Below are 22,505 nucleotides of genomic sequence, written 5' to 3' on the forward strand. Positions count from 1 at the left end.
GCCGTCACATGCTCCGGCTGATGCTCTTCTGGACCGCCACCCCCGCGAGATGTGAGCAAGAGACCTGCAGCGATGTTGATCACCTCCATCTGGATAGTGTGTCGAACTGGAGCAGTGCCTTGCTGATCCAACACAGCAGGCCAGCAGGGGACAAGCTGGAAAGAGTCAGGAGGGGTGACTACGCGCGTCCAACATCCAAGCTCGATAGGGACGAAGGACGACAATCGGATTGAACCTGTCACGGCTTCCAGCTATGAGGTCATTGACCAGGGCGACCCGTCTGTCTGGCCCCATTGGAGACACATCTATCCATCGACAGACCCACGTCTTGACTATTCCTGCGATGGACCAAACGGGCAAAGAATCAAAGGGCGAGCGCGGGGTCTGCGAGTGTCAGTCTACTAACAGGCGCAGAGTAGTGTCTCGGCGGGGGAACAAGGACGAGTGGATTTCCAAGCCACAAGAATACTGTGTGGGCGTCTTTTGCTGATGAGACCCACCTGCAGTTATACGCGTATCGCCAATAGCTTCTCCTCAACTTGAGCACATGTCCAGCTGTCAACTGATCTATATAGGCCGGGGTGCATTCCCGAGGACAGTCCAGCCTCTAGGCGATTGTTGTCTGCATGTCGTTGCCCGTTTTCCTATCTGCTGGCTGCAGCTTGGTCCTTTAACCCTGTATGTATAAGACACGTCGGGATCTGACCCAATCAATTTGACCACATATATGTGTCGATGTGCTTCTCCAAAGCTTCGAGTGAGATATGTCAATATCACTGATGCATGACTACGGGACTATCGCAACCCTGCCAGGTCTCTGCATCGACTATCCCGTGTTATACAACCCAATGTGATCAAGGCCTTATCTTTCCGCTTCGTTCCATTGTTTGCGACTTGGAAGTTGTCGGCTCTGTGTGTCATGCAAGATGAACACGCCATCAATCGTGAGAGTGACAACGTCGACGAAGGCAGTGGTAGTCATTCTTGGGACCTCTTCTGTGTACGTGAGAGCCTGGCACGTGAGAGGTATGCGGCCGTGTGATCCCCACTTATCCCCAGAAGGGGGTTCGGCAGTGTTCTGTTGTAGTCACTAGGGGGGAAAGGATACGAGAGGATTCGACACAGGTCCTCTGCCAGGCTTTCGTCTGAGCGGAGCCGGATGGCTATTGCTTGAACCCAGTCCGGTTCTGAATGCTTGTTGAGCGCAAATTGATATCGAAGGATGACACAAGACACCAGATCGCAAACCACATCTCAAGTAGCCGGACCCCGGAGCGAATCCCTGACTCTCCAGATCAACTTGGCATGCAGACACACGTTACCTTGGCCCCCTGCACAGTGGACAAAGGCTGATCAAACAAACCACTCGTGCCGCAACCTTCAGCGTTGGCAAAGCTGACTCACGACTTTCCGAAGTCCAAGGACGAGATCGTGGGGAACTCGGGCATCCGAATTCGAATTCGTGGAAGGTGGGCGCCAGCAATGGTTCGATCACCAAGCAGACGGTAGTCTTGCGAAAGCTCTATATAAAGGTCTTTCCTCCGCGCCGCACCAGTAACGATCTGCTTATGATCTGCTATCACAACGCTCTTCCAATTCTCCTCGAAACGAGTTCATATCATCATCTGTGACTTGTCTGATCCATGCATCACGCGTTACTCTCGTTTCTGGGCCTTGCTCCAGCAATTCTGGCCCTCCCAAGCGTCTTTCCGCCTGTGCAAGTTGGACAGTCCGTCATTCCCCCGGACACGCTTTATTACTACCGGTATAACCGTATCCCTCTGAGTCTCTACGGCAACGAGTTGATGACCGAGACTTTCCGACACTCCGAAGCAATGATGTCAAACATGATCAAGGACTTCACCTGCATTGCGAACGATAAGAGTATCTGCCCATCGGAACGTTGGTACTGCAACTCGGAGAAGAACAAGTGCATGCAGAAGGCTCTCATTGGAGAGACCTGCCGCTCCGACGATGCTTGTTTCTCTGGCTATTGCCGGTCCCGCTGCAGTATCAGGCCCGGCCATTTTGGCGCTGGCTGCACCGACGACAACCAGTGCAGTTCGGGCTTGGTGTGCCGTCGCGATTCACACCACCAGAACGAGTTACGCTGTCTTGATCGATCGGATAACGGGTATGGACTCGCTTGTACGAGCCACAGTGACTGCGAGAGCCCACTCTCTTGCAATGATGTTGGTTTTGGATGGACGCAGAAGATGTGTAGTAGGACCAAGGACCTGACTCATCTCACTCATCGGACGGTTGCATTGTCTTGCTTCAAAGATGAAGACTTTTGCGGAGGAGACGAGCAGTGTTGTAGTGGGAATTGTCGTCGGACCATTACCAGTTATATGCCTCGATGCGTGGCGACAGCTTGAGGTGCCGTTCTTTCAGACGGTAACAGGAGCCCTGCTCAACGCTCCTTTTCTTCGCGAGAGTCCCTCGAATATGGAAGGCTTCGGAGAAGCCTGCGAAGTGATATGGCTTGTTCCAGAGTGATTTTCATTGTTTCATTTGGCACGTCAAATCGAGGATTTCCTTTCCTTAGTTCTTTCGTTATGGCCCTCGTGAGGACCTCTAGCGACAACAGGAAAGGGCTCAGACATTGATTCCCCTTACAATTTCAATGAACCAGGGATTCATCAGTAGGTTTATGTTCTCGCCAATCCACATTCTTAAGCGGATGTCCTTTCTTACTTGCGATGATGATAACATGGCCTGAAAATACTGCCGCATATCTATGGTCAGCTAAATCTTATTCCAGCTCTGGGCTGTCCCTCAAATAACATACTCTGTCGGTAAACGCCTCGGACTATCCTATCCATCTTGACATGGGCCAAACGACCGGACTATCTACACGTATCATAAGAAGAAGGCACCTTTCCTGACGACCAGACCTCCCCTCAATTCTTGCGCGCAACCTCGGTATCTTCGAATAGCAAGACACCACCGCGCAACAAAGACTTCCAAAGCTAAATGCAGAATCGAGTATGGATAGCATGTGGATCAGTTGGCGAACAGTTACATTCACGTAGGCTGCCCGACTCTCGAAGTCCTGAATTCCCCCCGATTGATAATCCGGCCCGTACAAGCTCCCGATCTTTTTTTTTTTTGACGCCACAAGGACCTGGAGAGTCTGTGGGTGTAAACTGCAGAGACTTTTGTTCTAAGCTGGAACCGAAATAAATTTTCATCATTTTGAAATGAAACGCTCAGTACTGTAAGAGAGACCGAGAATGTGGAAGAGGCAGCGAGACTGAGAGTGAGAGGGAGGAAATTTGCCGAGCGTCACCTGGGCTTAAGGCGATTTCAACCTTCCCCAGGCTCCTCCATTCTGTAGTTGACTAGCAAGCAGTCACCAAATAGCCCGCCGATAGCCCACCGAATGTGAAAGAGAGTATCCAAATTAAAGGACCGTTGAGAGAACCAGCTTTATCAGCAGCAGCATAAACAGTCAATCCAAGTACTCCGCTAGTTGGGTACGATTCGTACAGAAATAAATCGTGGTTTTTGGGAGCTCTGCTCTTGTCGGCCGCCGGCCGCTGTATCCCGTCGGCTCAACTCAATTGCCCGAGGACGACGTGCGATTCAACGCATTTACCAGATGAAAAAAGCTCCTCAGCCGCCAGCCCAGCAAATACATATTTCAGTCCCTGCTGAGTTCGAAAGAACATTGTCTTAATCTGAGAAAAGGACCTGTTGAAAACCCTCTTCGTGACTGCTGCACAAGACCTGTTGTGACAAGACATAACGAAATCTCCCTCGGTCGCATATAGCACCGAGTCACAGACACGACAATATGCTATCCATCCAGATCTCAGATTACGCCACCCCTGAAAAGTACGAGGTGGGCGAACTGGCTGCACCGGTCGTGGAAAGCCCCCAAGACGTGATTATCAAAGTTCACGCGGCAAGCGTGAATCCAATTGATGTCAAAAAGGCAGCGGGCGCGTCCAAAGTCGTGTTGAAGGATACGTAGGTAGAAGGGTCACCCTCCTCGCGCAAAGGAAGGGAATGTTTTCATCATAGTTGGATTTCATCAATTTCTCATCGCAGTCAGATACTGATACACGTTCTGTCCAATTCAGCTTTCCGTATAAAATTGGCTACGACTGTGCCGGGACCGTGGTCGAAGTTGGATCTCAGGTCTCCCGAGTCAAAGTCGGCGATGAGGTATATACGCGACTTCCGGAATGCCATCGAGGTGAGTGAGTGTATCTTACATTCGATATCTCAGGGAGCTCAAGCTTGCTTTCGCTTGCTAATACATGCGGCTTCTCTTCCATATTCAGGAGCTTGGAGTGAGCTGGCAAAGACGACGGAGGATTTCGTCGCCTTGAAGCCAACCTCGTTGTCCATGGAGGACGCAGCATCGATTCCTCTGGCGGCCATGACTGCCTTGCAAGCTCTTCGCAGATACCCAGGAGATCTTTCCGGGAAAACCGTGTTTGTTCCAGCTGGACGTAAGGTCCCCCCTCTTTCTCCCGGGAATTGTGTATTCTTCTGGGCATTGGACGAGCGCACTGGTCGGTTACTGACAAGTCATCTTAATCTTAGTGAGCGGAACCGGCCTTTTCGCCTGTCAATTAGCCAAAAACGTCTTCAAGGCGGGCAGAGTGGTCACAACCGTATCGACCGCTAAAGTCGCTCGTGTGAGCGAGCTTCTCGGCGATGGCGTTGTAGACGAAAGTAAATGCTTCCCCTTTCCCTCCTCCGCCAGCAGCATCCGAGCTCGCTGCCACTGTCTTCCATCCAGACACACCTGAATCTGACCGACTCGGACAAACTCCCCCTCGTTTCCGCGGGGTCTTTGTTCTGCTTTTTCTAGTCATCGATTACACCAAACAAGATCCAAAGACCGTCATCCCTTCCCAGTCAATCGACTTTCTCTTTGACACCATGGGCGACTCCATGAACTATCTCATGCTGATGCGTCCCAAAGGGGCCATCGTTACAATCTCCATCCTCACGTCGGGGGATGTCCTCCAGAATTCAGGCCTGATGCGACGCTCGCCCGATAAAGATGACAAGGCGATTGTGCCGTTTCCCGTTCGTGTCACATTGAACCTATTAGATCGGATTCGGACCTTCCGTGCCTCGCGCTACGGGGTCGAGTATTCAGCGATTTTTCTCGAACCAAACGCCCAAGATCTGGATTCGCTTCGTGAATGGATTGATGCTGGAAAATTGCGCACAGTCGTGGGCAACGTTGTGTCTGTGAAGGATGCCGAGGCTGTGCGGAAAGCGTGTCAAGTGGTGTATGATTCCAAGGGAGGCGTGGGGAAATCGGTCATAGTTTTTGTATAGAATAGTGTGCCTGGGTCCTTGCGGTCCTGGCCCAGCAAGAGCCGTGAGGGACGAATAGTGTCCAGCGAGATTGTTTGAAGGCTTCAAAACCTCTTTTTTCAATTTTTTTCAAATCATGAAGACTGACCAACCCGTCGCTAAGAAAAGTCATGGCCTCATCCAAGGGCACTTCGCTCAATCGAGGCTCTCCTGCATTAGCCGTCGACTGAGATCATCCTGGATCCATGTCTCAATAAGTGCAACCGTATCCCCAACTAGATAATCGTAATTGGACCCTCGTGGAACAAACATTGACTGATGAGCCGTGACCTCGGTCATGTCATGCATCCTCACAGGAGTCCAATGTGAATCGTCGTTCCACTTCCAATGGTGCGAGGGAAGCAGAATGAACTTGCGGAGCTTTTGCGGCGAAGTGTCGTTGCGAAGATTAAATTGCGAACTAGTGGCCGAGACATTGTCGGGCGACTTCGCCTTCACGGTTTCTGGAGCAAGAGTCTCGGATGAGGTAATGCTGAGGGAGTTTGTCTCGATCGAGGATTGACTGGTTCTCGAGCTGATGCTTTGATCTAGCAGCAGAGATTCTGTTGAGACAGAGGTCAAGCTGCTTCGAGCTTCTGTTGATGAGACATCCAGCGATGAATAGGATTCTGAGCCACGGAAAGTTGTGGGAATTTCTGGAGGTTGTCTTGTAGGTGACCGTGGATAGGTGTCTTCCACGCTCCCGATCTGCTGACTGTCATCTATTTGAATCTGAGGCAGCGGTTGGGACAGACGTTCATAGTCATCTTCCGCATCTCCGGGAAACGACTCGACTATACGGTCTGAACTCTCCTTTGACTGTTTTTTCGTAGACTTCTTAGACTTCTTGGGCTTTTTTGGCTTCTCCGCTTTGGACTTCTCTGGCTTGGGTGGCTTAGCTGGCTTGATCCTCCCAGTACTGGCAGTGTAATAATTGATGAATCGAACCCGCTCCGAGCTCGATCTTGCATTCTCGAGCCCAATTAAGCGTTGATGCCGCTCACGCAGCTCCGAGTAATTGTTCACGCATCCGGCGTGTTTCATCGGTGACATAAGTCGATCCACAATCGAGTTTGACAAAGTGTCAAGATTGCTGGCATTCTTATTGATGAAGTGCATCAAGCCTTTGAAGAAGCCCCGCTGGGTCAGATGAACGTCATTCCGGAAAGGAGGATCAAAGTTGGGATGAGGAGTGACTGGTCCATAGGCCGGTGCCATTCCCAACGACTCCTGTTCGTCTGCCAGCTGGTCTTCCGGAGCGACTTCTTTCTGGGCCACTGAGCTCCAGATGCCAGTTGGTATGACGCGAGGATGGAGTCCCAGAAAGGGCACGTCAAAATTAACCAGTCCCAGGATTCGATGTCGTGGGCTTGCATCTTGCGCACGCAAGAGAGCCACGTCTGCCGCTAGGATGCCCCCAAGACTATGACCGAGCAGAATCACGTCGAGGTCGTCAGCTTCATGAGGTGATAACCTGCAATCAAACCATCAGTACTCATTACACGCTCATTCGCACCCTGCCGTCTGGTCTTTGTTCCTTTCTTTCTGTGATCTTCGACCCTTTCAATCGCACTACACATACCAGCTACTGAACTGGCTGACTGCCTTTCGCATCTCACCTTGCGACTTGTACCGCGGATAAATCCGAGTGTACACCACATGGGAGTCGTGCAGCAACGTCGTTAGCAGATCATGGACATGGGCGGGGAAGTCATGAAAACTGGCTTCGGAGCCCATGAATCCATGAATGTAAATCAAGAGCAGTCTGCGTTGTCTCTTGTCTTGACAAAGCGGCAAAGACAAAGTACTGGATGCGACGTGACGGAAATGCTCGCTGCGTCGGGTCCCCTCCATGATGTCGGGTCTAGGATGTTTATCGCGTCGTTGGTTGGAGAGGACGGAGCATGGGGCGTTGAAACTCAACTAGAATTCGTAGATCATCTGGAGACTACTCGACATTTCGTGTCCACGGGAGTTGAGCTCTCTGGTATTCTTGTCCACGTCCTCGTATCCGTATCTCCTTTCTCGTTGGGGGTGGTGTCAGGAGCACAGCCACAGACACCGTGAGACGTGGTTATCCCCAGTTCTCCACTCTCGAATACGTGGTAAGAGTGAACCACAAGGGACACTCACTCTTGGAGAGATGAGACAGAAAACTCAGTAAGAATACGAGAGCCCACTCGGATTGAATATTGCGTGTCGCTATCAATATTCATTCATTGACCGCGGTAGCACTAAGGTAGTCAGCGGTGCAATGAGTGTCGGGTCGAAGAGTTGGTTGCTGCTACACCGCACGGCCCACGGGTCGAGTCTTGATTTAGTTCTCTTCCAAACGCTCGATCCATTGAGCTTCTCCACCAGCGGTATTGGGAGAGGCAGTGAGATACGTGGCTGAGTTCAGTGAGCCCTTTGATTCATCCACAAGTGAGATCAACAAGTCCTCGATTAATATCCTGTAGCCTACGGAAGGCTTGTATGGCCAAGAAGGCACTCCAGGCACGAACAATCACGGGAAGGACGACTTTCGCCACAACCCCAATGATGTCGTGGAGACTGCATAAAAGGGAAATCAATAACACACACCTGCAGCAGCCTTGACGATTTCCTCTTGTGGAACACTCATTTAATCCTGTGGAGACGATAACTTCTGTTCTCTTTGCTCTGCAAATACATATTCATCACTTGAAAGTCTGCAATCAGTGTATGGACACGAGCACGGTCCAAAGATGAACCCCGAATCACCTCCACCAGACGGTGGACGAGGCCCGCTCGAGGCTCCTCCAGCATACATGCCCTATCTCGATCCTCAATTGACAGCAGAGTCCGCCAATGCATACAGTAAGTGTAGCGGTCCTCTTGAAAGGCGTCACATCATGGTAAAACAACCCTTCAAGCAAACATATCACTAATTCGAGACAACCGTTCCAAAGCCGACGGTCGCATTGATGTTCATCTTGACTCTAAGCTTGCAAAGTCCTTGGCCAAGATTGCCGACCAGCAGGAAGAAGGCATCTTTCTGCCACCAAGTCGATCCCGCCAGGAAGATGCTTTGGGGATCGATCTCAAACTCAACATCGTCATTCAAATCGTCGGCAGCCGTGGAGATGTGCAGCCTTTCATTGCCCTGGGGAATGCCTTGCAGGCTCACGGCCATCGAGTTCGCATCGCGACGCATGATGTCTTTGAGAACTTTGTCAAGGAGTCCCATCTGGAGTTCTTTCCCATCGGTGGAGATCCTGCTCAACTGATGGCTTACATGGTGAAGAATCCAGGACTGATCCCACAGATGAAGACCTTGCGCGATGGGGAAATCAAGAAGAAGCAGGTCATGGTGGGTCAGATGCTTCAAGGATGCTGGAGATCATGTATTGAAGATGATCCCGTCACGCAAGAGCCCTTTGTGGCCGATGCGGTCATTGCAAATCCACCGAGTTTTGCTCATATTCACTGTGCGCAAGCATTGGGCATTCCAGTCCACCTCATGTTCACCATGCCTTGGAGTAGTACCAAGGCATTCCCTCATCCACTGGCGAATTTGGTGAATGGCTCCATGGAGAACCCAGGGACGGCAAACTGGGTTTCATATGCGATTGTGGAATGGCTTACATGGCAAGGGTACAGTGCTCCAGTTTTCCTCTTTGAGTTGCATGGCTTCTGGCCACATTTCTGACGGCACATTATCAGACTGGGGGACGTGATCAATCAATTTCGATCTTCAATAGACCTGGCACCTGTACCCAGAACAGAGGGACCATGTCTGGCGGAAGCCCTGAAAATACCCATGACCTACTGTTGGTCGCCTGCATTGGTTCCAAGACCAACAGACTGGCCATCCCACATTGGTATGCACACATCCTGAGAGCAATCAAATTCCTACCTGAAGGAAGCGCAAGGCTGACTTGATACCTCGCTCAATATTCCCCAGACGTCTGCGGCTTCTTCTTCTCCGATCCACCTTCTTATACACCACCGCCCGAATTGTCCCATTTCCTGGAATCGGGCCCTGCCCCAGTCTACATCGGGTTTGGCAGTATCGTCGTGGAAGATCCGCAGAAGCTGATAAACACCGTCCTGGAAGCCGTCTCAAGGGCCGGCGTGCGCGCTATCGTCTCAAAAGGCTGGAGCGAGTTGGCAGGCCCTCCGGATCCCAACGTCTTTTACATCGGCGACTGCCCTCATGGCTGGCTCTTTGAGCATGTGGCCGCCGTAGTTCATCACGGAGGTGCTGGCACAACTGCATGTGGCTTGTTGAATGGGAAACCGACTGCGATTGTTCCATTTTTCGGCGAGTAAGTTGACACAGACATCCCTCCAAGTTTTGATCTTGCCAAGCCCATTCAATTTGGACTTGTGTACTCGCTGTGCACCACACTAATACAAGATCCTATTTCTGCCTGTCAGTCAACCATTCTGGGGCGACATGGTCGCCAACGCAGGTGCTGGGCCCGCGCCCATCCCCCACGCCATATTGAACGCTCAAAATCTTGCTGAAGCAATCAGCTTCTGTCTCAGACCCGAGGCAAGCACTGCTGCGAGAGAGATCGCCATAAAGATGAAAGCAGAGTCGGGAGTCACGACGGCGGTGGCTTCATTCCACCGTCACTTGCCATTACAGAGGATGAGATGCAGTATCATTCCAGGAAATCCCGCCGCCTGGGCTTATACAAAAAAGAAGCAACCCTTGACTCTTTCCAAAGCAGCCATGAACATCTTGGTTGAGTACCAGCGGATCGACCCTAAATATATCAAATGGTAAGTGGAAATGGTCCTCCCGACACCGACGACTTTTACCAAAGATATGACTTTCAAGAAAAGGAAAAGAAAACAATGCTTACAATTTGCATCAGCTTCGCTATCAACCCAATCATCATCGAGAACCGGCGCTGGGATCCATTAACAGGCGTCTTATCAGCCGCCATGTCAACATGGTCAAACATGCTCTACTCAACAGGCGAAATGTTCTACAATCCTTACAAAGAGTACAAAGCAAGTCAAATCCAGCGACGATCCGAGAGAAACCTCTCAGACCAGCAATCATCATCATCCACACCCTCTGCACGGCGATCCAACAGCGACCCGTTCGAGACCGCTGCCAAAATGGCAGGCGCTGGACTCCAAGGATTTGGCAAGTTCACCGCGACATCCTTCCGTGGGGCCATCGTGGACATACCCTACGCTGCCGCGGAGGGATTTCGGCGCGCCCCTCAATTAGCCGGCGAGCAGCCGAAGGAATATGGCAATGTGCATGACTGGAAATCCGGGGCGGTGGTCGGTGGGAAGAATTTCGTTGGAGGTATGACAACTGGAATCACGGGGATGTTGAAACATCCCGTGAAGGGGTTTCTGGAAGAAGGGCCAGCGGGGGCTATGAAGGGTCTTGCCAAGGGGGCTATGGGGATGGCTACATATATGCCGTCAGGTAAGTGGGAATCTTTTGAACTTTTGTGGTCTGTGAGATCTGACAGTGGTGTGTGTGTGTGTGTCTAGCGGGGATTGGCCTAGTAGCGTATCCGCTCCAGGGAATATCTCGGAGTATCGAAGCTGCCTTTCGGACCAAGACGCCCAAGGCGATTGTGAATGCGCGGCTTCGTGAAGGATTTACTCTTACAGAGCGGATGCAGTTGTCGAAGGACGAAAAGGATGAAGTCGTACAGGTATTTGACGTGCTAATATCGTCGATGGGTGAATGAAATCACCTATGGAAAGGTCACGAGACCACAGATCTCTTACTTACGGGTGAAATCAGTATCCCTCTCAGATCCATGTCTCTTGACAGCTGACGTAGAAGTGTTCCTGCTATTCAGGAACAGAATGGCCTCGGTAAAGAGAAGACCGACGTGCATGGTCAATGTCAGCCTCGAGAGTATGGAACAGCATCTGAAGCAGCAAATGGCTTGGCGATATGGATCGAGACATAAATTATTAGGTCATAATAAGTCGACGAGGCCAGTCCAGCCTCGAGTTCACATAGTAAAAAAACATAATGAAAGAAGAAAAAACAATCCCATCAATTCCGAGCATGGTGCAGTATAGTGACCGACACATCTTCTTATTCCTCCATATCGTCTTCGGCGTCGTGGAGGCCTTGAGGAGGAGGGGATGAGCTCCCATGCCGTGCGTATCCGTTAGGGCCATCGTAGGTCGATGAATTCTCGTCAACGTCCACATCGCCGTCCTCGTCACCGGACTCATCCGTAGAGTCTCCATCCACGTCTCCTTCTCCATCACCTTCTCCTTCACCCTCTCCGTCGCCATCTTGAGGACCACCGTCCTCCTCACCGGACGCCTCACCCAGGAGCTCGCGGTCAAGCTCATCAAGTTCACCCTCGAGATCTTCATCTCCCACGCCGTTCTCAGCATCCCAGTCTGGGGTAACAGCAACGGGGGTCTCTGGACCTCCAGTCGCAAGACGATTACAAGCAGTCTTGCCACGAGAACCAGCTGTTTTCCTGCCCGCGCTAGGTGTAGACGTTGGCCCGGTAGACTTGCGCTTCGCAGCAGCAGATCGCGGAACGCGTGGACGAGCGCGGTTACTGCTGGCCCGTACGTCAGCCTCAATGGCTGCTTTGGCCCTCTGACGCTCTTCGCGTTCCTTTTGTCGATCCTTCCTTGGCCCATTGGCGTCTTCGTAATCCCATCGGTCCAACCGCCGGGACGCTTTTCGGACCACTGAGAGAAAGAAACTGGCACATTCACCATAGTCATCCTCATCCTTTGGATTGGGAAGTAGTCCGCCCTTGCCCCACGACTTCTCCTCGTCTTCCGTATCGTAACCGTCTGGTAGTCCCTGGAGTAGGCGACCGTAGCGAACACATGGAATTTCATTGTTCCGCTTCTGTCGAAGGGCACGGTAGACATTGCTTTTCCGTTTAGCCAGTAGATACTCAATTCGCTGCCGTCGATTCTGTTCAACAGCGATCTGGTGTTGTGTAAGTGGCCGTGGTCGGCGACCAGAGCCGTGCGATAGGGATGGCTCGGCAATGAAGCGATTCAAAACGGGATGGCCAGAGCCCGGAGGTGCCGGTGATGCGTCGGGGGTGTGATCCATCCGCGTCTTGAGAATCAGTCGTTGGTGGCCAACAACGCGATTCAGCGATGAGTCTCGCTTGGCTTGTTTATTTCGAGGCCGCGAGTAGCCAGGAGTGAGCTCGTCATCATCATCTTCCAAGCCACGCTTTCCAGAGGCATGCATAGGGGTTGACATTGCGGAGCCGCGGCCCCCAAGACCCGAGTAATCTCCGACGAATGAGTCTTCGTCAACGTTGTATTCTGTACGACTGTTAGAGTCAAAAGTACGATGATAGGGAAGTGGAAAAATTTTCACCTTTTCGTGATCGCTTCGAAGCTCGAGAAACCGGCTCGTCCTCTTCCAGGATACCTATTGTTGGATTGTGTTAGCCCGCTAGTCCACCATTTCGAGGGTGTCGACACTCACGCTTGCGTTCTAATCTCTTGGCTTCACCATACTCCAGTTCCTCGGGTGTGTCCACATTCTCCAAATTGGCCTGTTCTTCCGTCAAACTCTCAAAAGCAGGGACTTTGATGGGGAGGCCGCCGGTGCCCTCGCCTTCGAGACCCGCTCCAAATGGATTGTTGAGCGCCGCATCTTCCGAGAAGTCACTCTCTAGATACCACCACATTAACCACAAGAAAGCTTTGGCGCGGGTCTTGCTGCTCAGGGTTGACCGCATGACTAGATCGAAGAAGTCGCGGGGTGGGAAGAAGTGAATCTCGGAGACTTTTGGCGCGTACTGGGCCAGGACGAAGATGAGATTCACAGGATTGGTCCGGGGAATCGCCTGGCGCTTAATTTTGTCCAGAGTGTTGGGCTGGTCTACATCTTCAGACGCGCCCTTCAGAATAGATTTGAGGCGAGGAGCATCCTGGAGTTGTTTGTAGGCATTGGAATCCTGGTAGGCTTGTAAGGAGGGAATGGAATGGTAGGTACGTAATTGAGCGCGCATTTCGGGGAAGACTGTAAACATGATTAACCATATCAATGATTAGCTCCATAATCGTGGTGAGATGAGTCTGAAAGACAGAGAGGAATCAATAAGATCGTACAGTTGAGTGTTGTGTTCATGCGACCGAAATTGACCAGCAGACAGACCATCGCCATGCTAATTGCGGCGGGTTTGTCATTCTGGAGCTTGTCCTTCAAGATCTTGCTGGTCTTACTACTTCGGGCCATCGCATCGATATATATATCGGCAAAGTCGCAGTTCTTCTTGCCATCAGGGTATCGTGTGAAGACAGGGGTTTTATCCTCAAAGACCAGTTTGAGGAACTGGTACTGAATGTCTGTCCGCCACAAAGGAATGCCATCTTCCTTCTTCAGGTGTCGGATTTTGTTGCCAGAATAGACTGAGCCAATGGTACCATTGGCTTGACGTCTCGTTCCGACCGTTGCGCTTACTGTCGCGCTGTGAGATTGATCCTCCGTCGCCTCCGAAGCGGCGACGGAGTCGTCGACGGGGGCCTGCTCAACGTCAGCCATCTTGGGCGATGGAGGTGATCGAGAAATCTCTTTTCCTCAGTCGGAGTGTCCGCTAGCTAGGATTGCTCGAGGTTAGGTCTCGGGTCGCGAAGAAGCAATGACGGAGTGATCTCGTGTCCCTTCTTTGAGAAGTTCGAGTCGAGCGAGAACGGAGTAAAACGATTGTTGCCGATGCAGCTTTTGTGGACAAAATGACAGAAGGATAAGACGGATGATGGATGACAGAGGAGAGATGGTAAGGAGGAAAGATGCGTGGCCAAAGCGATTGAGAGTTTGCAGGTGGGAAAGGTCGGAAAGAAAGGGTCGCAATCAGGAAGTGGTGTTGGCTCCGTGCCGAGTGATGGATTCTCTACTTGCTGAGAGGTCGGCTGGGAACCTGTCCATACTCCATACTCCATCAGTCCATAGTCCGTAGACTCCATTCTCTGTCCTACGTTTCCTTGACGCATGTTCTTTGGATCCTACATACAAAGTTGTCCCCTGACAAGACACCCATCATGACTCAAGTTGGTTCGTTCTTCCTGGAGCCCCCGGCCGGGTTTAAAGGCTTTCGCCTTGCAATGAGCCTCGCTCGGTCGGGTTGAAGCTCCCAATATCTTAGCCATCCACTTCAAGCCCGTCGCCCCCAAGTACGGGTTGATGGCCAGCAAGTCACTTCTTTATTCCCCTCTCCCTTCCAAGCTCAATCCTCTTCCTCCGGTTGCATTCCATAATCATCTCCTTTGCAAGAATTGAACTAGTCTTATCTATCTCCCATCAGTTCTCGTCTTGTCTGCGACAGCTGATTTGGCTGCCTTGCTTGTACTGGAGCTGCAACTTCCAAAACGGTTATTCCCTCCATGTCTTCTCGTATTCTGCATACTGATCTCAAGCTAGGAGCTGGAACGCAAGCTCAATAGCTACGTACCACTCGATCGCACGGACAAGAAAAAGAATCTTCGTTTGTGGGTTCTTCAACAGTTTGTTTTCTGACGGGAAACGAAATTTGGCCGGAGACGTTTCGGGCTGCGAAAATGACGAGGCGCTTCGACAACTGGTTGAAGTTTGAACGCACCAGAACTGGATTGTTGTTTCCTATCAAAGCATAAGGTGGCAAAATCCCCACTGAGATCACGCCAAACCCGCGTCTTGGCCTTGAAGACTCAATCGAAAATCTCATGAGCCTCAGCATCGAGGCCATGACTAGGTCTCCTCAGTCGTAAGTTCGGAGTCACTGTGTTGAACGCGATGGGATCAGATGTGTGGTAAGTTGCAACGAGGAAGTATGGATGCAATAACAGTTGAGCGTGAAGCGGCCCACATCACTTCTTATACACGAGGAGCCTTCCAGGCTAATAATCATGAGGCAGTGGACAGACATGCGACGATCTGGGTTAACCAAAGGCACTATTTTCCAACACTTGACATCATGTCCTTTACCTCGGAGCAAATCAATACGAAAAAAAGAACGTGCTGATGCTGGCCCCTCGAGTTCACAAGGAATTTGGTCAATTCAGACTCGTCTTTGAATCATCAACATCAGATTAAGGCCTTTCGAGATACGTTTACAGGGCCCGTACGCGATTTAAATACCAGTCGACTTGTCGACTCCAGAGTTCACAAAGGCAGGTGGGATCTTCCAGATCCTAGACTTCTTGATATTCACGCTCGTATTAGAAACTTTTACATCTAAGCGGTCAGATGGAGATGATCGATCAGGTCTTACAAGATTTCGAAGACTGTGGTGGGCTTGCCCCGAATGGAAGTACCAACATTGGAGATCTTCTTGCAGTGAGCAGTCTCTCATTACTACCTTCGACTATCGATACAAGAGCAGATTCCCCAAAGTCTACGTAAAAGCAACGCCTTCCAAAGAAGCACAGCACAGGGACCGGTCTTTCACTGCTCCCTTCGAATGTTGATAGGACTTTCAGTTGCCAGAGCTCTACACAGAAGCCACGTGCTGAAGAAAATCAGAGATACTCACGGGCGATATTGTCCGAACATGAGAATAAACCATTATCGAATAATGAAATCAAGACTCCCAATGACAGGATGATACCTTCCATCTTTGCAACGTCAGTCAGCGCCGATGCTGGAATCTGAGAGGATTTTCGGCAGGAGTGTTCCTCCTGCTCTCCTTGACTTGTACGAAAATCAGGTGGCTGGTCGGGAAGGGATACTGAGCCTCTGGATGGAATGGGACAGATTGCCGTCTTCCTGTCGAACCTGGCCCACGAAGACCATCAGGCCTCACTGGATTTCGGACATTAACAGTGGCTCGACTACAGAAGTAATGACTCGGAGGAAGAAGATCCCGCGAAGATGCAGAGTCAGATGTGTTAAGGTGACATGGAACCCTTTCGACGGGTAGTAGGGCTTCCGAGAGTCTCGTGCCGTCCATTAGCTTTTGTGCAACCCTCTGCAAGTAAAAGATCATCTTTTCCTTCCGCGCAGACACTCCTCTCAAGTCAATTCAAATCCTACTCCATCAATTTCTCCATGACTCGTCTGGTTCCATGCAGTCTAGATGCGCTCCCGGCACACACTCAAAGGGCGCAAAAAGGGTGTGTACCTTTGCTCCTCGAGGCCCGAGAGAGGGGCGGAAGTACCTGAATACCTCCGACGACCCCCATTCCAACGCCGGTGGGTATGCCATCATCTCCTTACCCTGTCTCTTCCAGAGTATTCGATCGCGAGTCAGAGAAACACATTCTCCACGCACTCGTGGGATCAATTCCAAGATTTCGTCAATTGAGCCTGATCTGAACAAAGAAACACCGACCAGGGTCTGCGTTATTTTCCGCGCTCGTCAGTAGTAGCGAGTCGCGAGTCGCAGGAGTGGATAGTGTCAAGTCACCATTTTCGGTATAGACTCGGGTATGGGAACAAAGAAAGTCGTACTTTCTACGCCTTCTCATCCCTTATCTCATTTCCCATCGCGAGCACCCCGCTCGGCATGGGGAAGGAGAAGCTGATCAGGCACATGGATGCGAGGCGTTACATTACTTGCCTGGTATGACAAGGGCATGCCTTCGAAGGCTATCGGCCCCCCGGTGTGGACTGTGGACAGGGTTCGGAGCAAGGTGTGTTTGCTGGATCCCCAAGCTAGGTGGGACTGCGCGTGTTAGTGCAATTCCCTCTAGTCGAACGCAGGAGACGGAACTTCCATATAAGAGGCGCCTGAGGTCTAGGCAAAGCAATGGCACAGATTTGCATTCCTGTCAATCATCACAACATTGAAAAATGTATACCTCAGGGTGGCTGCTCTCGTGTCTCTCGTTGACGTTACTTAGTTCAGCAAGTGCTCTGACATCACAGGATTACTGTCCTCCCCTGGGGCCAGACTATCCACCGCCGTCAAGCTTGTCCAATGACCGAATCTTCACCGCAGCAATTCAGGAAGTCCTCTCTTCACTGGATCAAGTGACGGGCAGCAATGGAGATCTTCACAACGACTCAATCTCAGTACAGATCTTTAGTGGCCGTGATCCAAAGCCACTCGCCTACTTTGCGGCGACCTCCGAGCATATCAACACGACGTTAGGCGTCAGCAGTGTCGACGAGAACACAGTGTTCCGGGTGGGAAGTGTATCGAAGATATTCACTGTGACGCTGCTGTTGATGGAGGAAGGGCTATGGGCCTTCTCCGAGCCCATTGCGAAATATGTCCCAGAGTTACGCGAAGCAGCAGAGAGACTACGATGGGATCCTCGCAGAAGACGCGATGCCGTTGATTATGTGAATTGGGGATCAATCACCATCGGAGAACTTGCAAGTCATCTGGCCGGCATTCCGAGAGACTGTGTGTTCTTTGCTCCATTACTTGACCTCCCTGACCCTTCTGACATGGCTGGACTTGCCGCTAATGATCCTGGGCGATTTTCTAGATGGAGAACTTGATCTGTCCGGCCAGGCTGCCTTGATGGAGCAATTAGGTTTCCCGGCACTATCGCCATCAGAGGTTCCCCCTTGTGGCAACCCTGACCCATGTAACAGAGAGCGTGAGCATTGTCCTATTGTCTCAACTCCATGACAGACATGGGCAAAAGTGTGTTCACAGCTGATGACGAGATTGCAGAGTTCTTCAAGGGCTTGATACAACGGCACCCCGTTGTGGCGACATCTTCGACACCCGTTTATTCCAACGCCGCATTTCAAATACTTGCCTACGCATTGGAAGCCATGACTGGTGAATCCTTTGAAAGACTACTTCATGAAGACATTGTTGTTCCGCTTGGCTTGGAAGCAACTTCATATTTTAAGCCAGACATGTCAGTGGGAGTGATCCCCACGGAGGACGGAGAGCACTGGTGGTCATTTGACCTTGGCGACGAGGGCCCGTACGTTGAACTTTTCTCTTAAACATTTTCAGAATCTTCACGGGCTTCATGTGTACTAACCCTCTCGCCCTCAGTGCTGGAGGCATCTATTCAAGCACAAGAGACATGACCGCTTTGGGCCAGGCCATTCTGAACGGCTCCTTATTGCCAGCCTCCATCACAAGAAGGTGGATGAAACCCCATTCGCACACATCGACCCTCGACAGTTCTGTTGGTGCACCCTGGGAGATCATCACACTTGAGAACGGGCGCCCTATCGACATCTACTCCAAAGCAGGCGATATTGGAGCCTACTCCTCCATGATTGCACTGTCGCCTGACTACGACGTTGGTTTTACGATTTTCTTTGCTGGAACGGATGGCCACGCCAAGGTCGCTTTAGCCGCTGATTTAATTTCCGCCAAGCTTTTCCCGGGCCTTGAAGCCGCAGCTAAAGATCAAGCTGCCTCCAGATTTGGGGGCGACTACGCTTCAGCAGAGGGTGTGAATTCCACCATTTCTATCACGACAGACGACGGTCCAGGTCTTCAAATTGCGAGCTGGGTCAACAACGGAACTGACATGATTCAGTCGTTGATGACCATGAGCAACGCTCAAGATCCCTCCACTTTCAGCGTCCGACTTTATCCCACTGGGCTAGACAGTCCCGGCCAAATTGCATTCCGAGCAGTACTGCCAGCGAGACTTTCAACGGCGGGTAACGGACCTTTTACCTCCGAGTGCCTGACCTGGGTTACAATGGATGCGCAGATTTACGGAGGCATTGGAATTGATGAATTTGTCTTCAATTTCAACGAAGCGGGAAGCGTGACCAGTATTACTCCCCGGGTGCTCCGGGCCACTTTGCCGAAGATCTGAGCGTTGAGATCATGATGTTGAACATGGCTGTCTTTGTACATAATTTCCGATTGATGCAAATATATTCCTTGGAGAGTGAGGAGCGTTCCAGGGATATCTGAAAGTGTTCGGAGTGAGGTTGATCAAACTTCTATTTCACTTGTGCTTCTGAACCATTTATCTCGATGCGTTTTCGGGGATCCTATTTTTGAAATCCGGATCGTGATAAGAGGTGAGTAGACGCCATGGTAATGGGGTAGACCTGCGCTACAACTACATTTTTATTCAAAATATTTGCACTTTGCCTGGTGAGTCTAATCAGCAGGAGGTCCTTCCCTAGTTTCGGCTGTAGGATCGAATTATTCAGCCTTTCAATCGAATCAACACAAGCGCAGCGTTGAGAGATCTTGACTTGATAGCTCCCGATGAATGGCTTGATCCGTTCTTGATTTATTTACTTCTGGCCCGTTCACTACTACATTGAGATTCTTCCAGAAGTTTACTGCTTTCCTCTCCAAACCATGCAGAGTGCAAACAAGCCAATCAATTTGCGTTGTGTTTGTTTGAGATCCACTTGTTTGTGTCCCCAACGTGGTTAGCCTGCCCCAGTTAGGCCTAACGCCTTATCAGTCCGCCGATACTTAAATTTTCCAGTTTACACCTTTTTGGAGACATCTTCAACCCCCGGAATTTGGAAGATTTCAGTTTTCTTCCGGAAAAAAAAAAATTTGAAAGATCAAGAGAGAATGACAGAACTTCAGATCCAAGATGGCGCAACACCATACTCCAGCATGGCTGGCAAGCTTGATGCACGACTGTTGAAAGCCCTTGATGTAATGGGCTTCGAGTTTATGACCCCTGTCCAACAGCGTGTGTTGACCGATCTGCCCACCTGGCGCACTGACTGCCTTGTCCAAGCCAAGACAGGCACGGGTAAAACACTGGCTTTCTTGCTTCCTACCCTCCACTGCCTCTTGCAAGCTCGTTCGGCTCCTCCCAAGGGCCAAGTGGCTATTTTGATCATCACTCCTACTCGTGAACTGGCCCAGCAGATCGCCAAGTCATGTGATCAACTGACATCGCAGTTGGCGCAACCTCTGGAGTGTCATATCGCCGTTGGAGGAACGTCTCGGGCTTCTGCTCTAACGCGATTCCTCAATGGACTCCCTTCGATATTGGTGGCGACCCCTGGTCGTCTGAAGGACTACCTGTCAGACGAGTACACTGCCGAGAAGCTGGCGGATGTGCAGACCGTCGTGCTGGACGAGGCTGATACGATGCTGGAGAGCGGCTTTTTGGCCGATGTGAAGCAGATTCTGCGCCTCATTCCTTCGAAAAAGGAGAAGGGCTGGCAAGGCATGTGCTTTTCTGCGACAATCCCACCCAAGGTCAAGGACGTGGTCAATGTGGTTCTAAACCCCGGCTACACTAGCATTTCGACTATTCAGGAGAACGAGACACCCACCCACGAGCGAGTTCCTCAGTATCACGTTGTGATCCCCTCTGTGACGGAGACCTTTACCGCTCTGACCGCACTGCTGAACCTGGAGAGCAAGAAGTGCTCGAAGATCATCGTCTTTGGCGTGACGGCAAACATGGTTGCTCTGATGGCCCGAGTCTTTTCGCAGGGTCTGACCCCCTTGAAGGTGTTTGAAATTCACTCACGACTCGGCCAAAGCGCTCGCACACGAACTACCGAGCAATTCAAGCAAATCTCGGCCGGTATCCTGTTCGCCTCGGATGTCATCGGCCGCGGCATGGATTTCCCCAACGTCGACCTCGTCGTCCAAGTTGGTCTCCCTTCCAACGGCGAGCAATACGTTCACCGTGTCGGTCGTACCGCTCGGGCCGGTAACGATGGTCGCGCTATCATCCTCCTGACCCAAGCCGAATCATTCTTCATGAAAGTCAACCGTCACTTGCCGATTCAGCCCCATCCCGACACCGCCGCTATTCTCGAGAGTGCCGCATCATGCGCAGAGCCGGTCACTCAGGCCATGTACAACGTCGAAGAAGAGACCAAGCAGCGCGCCTACTCATCCTACATCGGCTTTTTTGCCGGCTCGGGTCTCCTGAAACAAGTTCGTCTCGACAAGACCGGCCTGGTGCAGATGGCCAACGAGCTGGCCATCAAGGGTATGGCTTGCCCCGAGCCTCCTCCCATGGACAAGAAGGTTGTCGGTAAGATGGGCCTTAAGGGTGTTCCCGGATTCAATTATGCCACCGGTAGCGAGATGAACCGCCCTCGGGCCCCTTCTCGCTCTCGTGCCAACGGCAACGGCAATGGCCATGCGAATGGAAACGCACTCGCCAAGCAGCGCAACTCCTTGAGTCCCGGTGCTGGACAAAATGGCCGACGAGGACAGGTCGAAAAGAACCGTAATGGCCGAGGAGGAGCTGGCGGCGGCGGCGGTGGTGACCGTGGAGGTGGCCGCGGAGGTTCTCGTGGCGGATTCGGAGGCCGTGGAGGCCGTGGTGGCCGCGGTGGTGGTCGTGGTGGTGGTCGAGGTGGTAAACCCCACGGCGCATGAAGACGTTTGTCATGAGCATCTTGAAAACGAACATGACTATTGCATCGACACGACATTTGCATCGCCATGGCCCTTTTTTTTTCCTTTCTCAACTTTCGGTTTTCTTTCTACTGCTTTCTATCATGAGGACGAGGACATGAACCCTTTTGGCGTTTGGGGTGTTGCGAGATCACATTGCATGGGGAATGAATCATAGAGACCATAGACACGGACTTTCGAATGAGGAACACACATGATTTGGACTTTGAAGCTTGCCCTTGATCACTCATGAAGCTCTCTTCGGAACTCCCAGCCTCATCTAGCGCTCTGTAGTCTGTAGTCTCTAGTCTGTAATCTGCACTTGCTTGGGTTCTAGACCATTCATGATCCACCTGCATCGTAGCGGCGGTCTGGACCCACCAAGTGAGTGAGTTGGATATATGCATCTTTCGAACTCAGCAGGTACTCTACCTACAAGCTTAGTGGTACTGACTTACCAGTATTCCCGACGATTCACTGAATCACGTGATACCCTCCGACAGCCGGGCCAGTGATTCAGCCCCCTCAGAACAAGCATCACATGTCCCAGCTCCGTCAGCAACTCAAATGCACAACTTTGTCTAAATCCTTGCATCAACAGCCTCCGTGTGTGTACGAACTTTGTGCAGGCCGTAAACTTCCGTCCGGCACACGGTATATCCAAGATTTGATACGGTGAGTCGACGACCGGGATCAACCTGGATATGATCGACATACCGCCAAGCGGGTTCGTCCGGGCGTACTTTGAGGAAATTGTATCTCCACCGTTTGAATCATGGGGTCCCTATCTGATCCGGGCATGCACATGGCGCGTGACCATCCACGCGGAATGTTCGGGGGTTTGTTGCGCAAGGACAGGGTTCTGCGGTTGGGGTTTCGGCGGTATACGGAAGGGAAGGGGAGGAGAGATGTGCATGATATAGTTGTGCCCCTTTTGTTTGTGTCTGGGTTTCTGATCGAGTGCGAGGATGGTAC

At 51.4% G+C, this 22,505-nt stretch overlaps 7 protein-coding genes across 7 annotated transcripts; 5 read left to right on the top strand and 2 right to left on the bottom strand.

Moving 5' to 3' along the window:
* Positions 1-1,643: 1,643 nt before the first annotated feature.
* Positions 1,644-2,499, top strand: N7539_005054 (uncharacterized protein; the record flags this gene model as incomplete). The annotated part of the gene is made up of 2 exons (XM_056934656.1): positions 1,644-2,148; positions 2,348-2,499. 2 exons carry the CDS (start codon positions 1,644-1,646, stop codon positions 2,497-2,499), a joined length of 657 nt encoding a protein of 218 aa, XP_056789850.1.
* A 1,300-nt stretch (positions 2,500-3,799) lies between these two features.
* Positions 3,800-5,307, top strand: N7539_005055 (NADP-dependent oxidoreductase; the record flags this gene model as incomplete). Its single annotated transcript, XM_056934657.1, has 5 exons — positions 3,800-3,975; positions 4,089-4,204; positions 4,293-4,463; positions 4,558-4,689; positions 4,757-5,307. 5 exons carry the CDS (start codon positions 3,800-3,802, stop codon positions 5,305-5,307), a joined length of 1,146 nt encoding a protein of 381 aa, XP_056789851.1.
* A 174-nt stretch (positions 5,308-5,481) lies between these two features.
* N7539_005056 (uncharacterized protein) lies at positions 5,482-7,179 on the bottom strand (the record flags this gene model as incomplete). Its single annotated transcript, XM_056934658.1, has 2 exons — positions 5,482-6,799; positions 6,908-7,179. The coding sequence occupies 2 exons, from the start codon at positions 7,177-7,179 to the stop codon at positions 5,482-5,484; spliced, it is 1,590 nt and encodes a 529-aa protein (XP_056789852.1).
* An 872-nt stretch (positions 7,180-8,051) lies between these two features.
* On the top strand, positions 8,052-11,015 carry N7539_005057 (putative sterol glucosyltransferase; the record flags this gene model as incomplete). Its single annotated transcript, XM_056934659.1, has 7 exons — positions 8,052-8,163; positions 8,220-8,940; positions 9,010-9,167; positions 9,251-9,614; positions 9,727-10,077; positions 10,173-10,744; positions 10,813-11,015. The coding sequence occupies 7 exons, from the start codon at positions 8,052-8,054 to the stop codon at positions 11,013-11,015; spliced, it is 2,481 nt and encodes an 826-aa protein (XP_056789853.1).
* Positions 11,016-11,374: 359 nt separating this feature from the next.
* On the bottom strand, positions 11,375-13,822 carry N7539_005058 (uncharacterized protein; the record flags this gene model as incomplete). The annotated part of the gene is made up of 4 exons (XM_056934660.1): positions 11,375-12,594; positions 12,650-12,703; positions 12,761-13,300; positions 13,390-13,822. The coding sequence occupies 4 exons, from the start codon at positions 13,820-13,822 to the stop codon at positions 11,375-11,377; spliced, it is 2,247 nt and encodes a 748-aa protein (XP_056789854.1).
* A 3,225-nt stretch (positions 13,823-17,047) lies between these two features.
* On the top strand, positions 17,048-19,002 carry N7539_005059 (serine hydrolase domain-containing protein; the record flags this gene model as incomplete). Its single annotated transcript, XM_056934661.1, has 4 exons — positions 17,048-17,606; positions 17,692-17,793; positions 17,841-18,144; positions 18,219-19,002. 4 exons carry the CDS (start codon positions 17,048-17,050, stop codon positions 19,000-19,002), a joined length of 1,749 nt encoding a protein of 582 aa, XP_056789855.1.
* A 770-nt stretch (positions 19,003-19,772) lies between these two features.
* Positions 19,773-21,512, top strand: N7539_005060 (ATP-dependent RNA helicase; the record flags this gene model as incomplete). Its single annotated transcript, XM_056934662.1, has 1 exon — positions 19,773-21,512. One exon carries the CDS (start codon positions 19,773-19,775, stop codon positions 21,510-21,512), a length of 1,740 nt encoding a protein of 579 aa, XP_056789856.1.
* Between the last annotated feature and the right edge of the window lie 993 nt (positions 21,513-22,505).

Source organism: Penicillium diatomitis, assembly GCF_028827545.1.
Source record: "Penicillium diatomitis strain IBT 30728 chromosome Unknown utg000005l_segment0_segment0, whole genome shotgun sequence".
Taxonomy (NCBI): domain Eukaryota; kingdom Fungi; phylum Ascomycota; class Eurotiomycetes; order Eurotiales; family Aspergillaceae; genus Penicillium; species Penicillium diatomitis.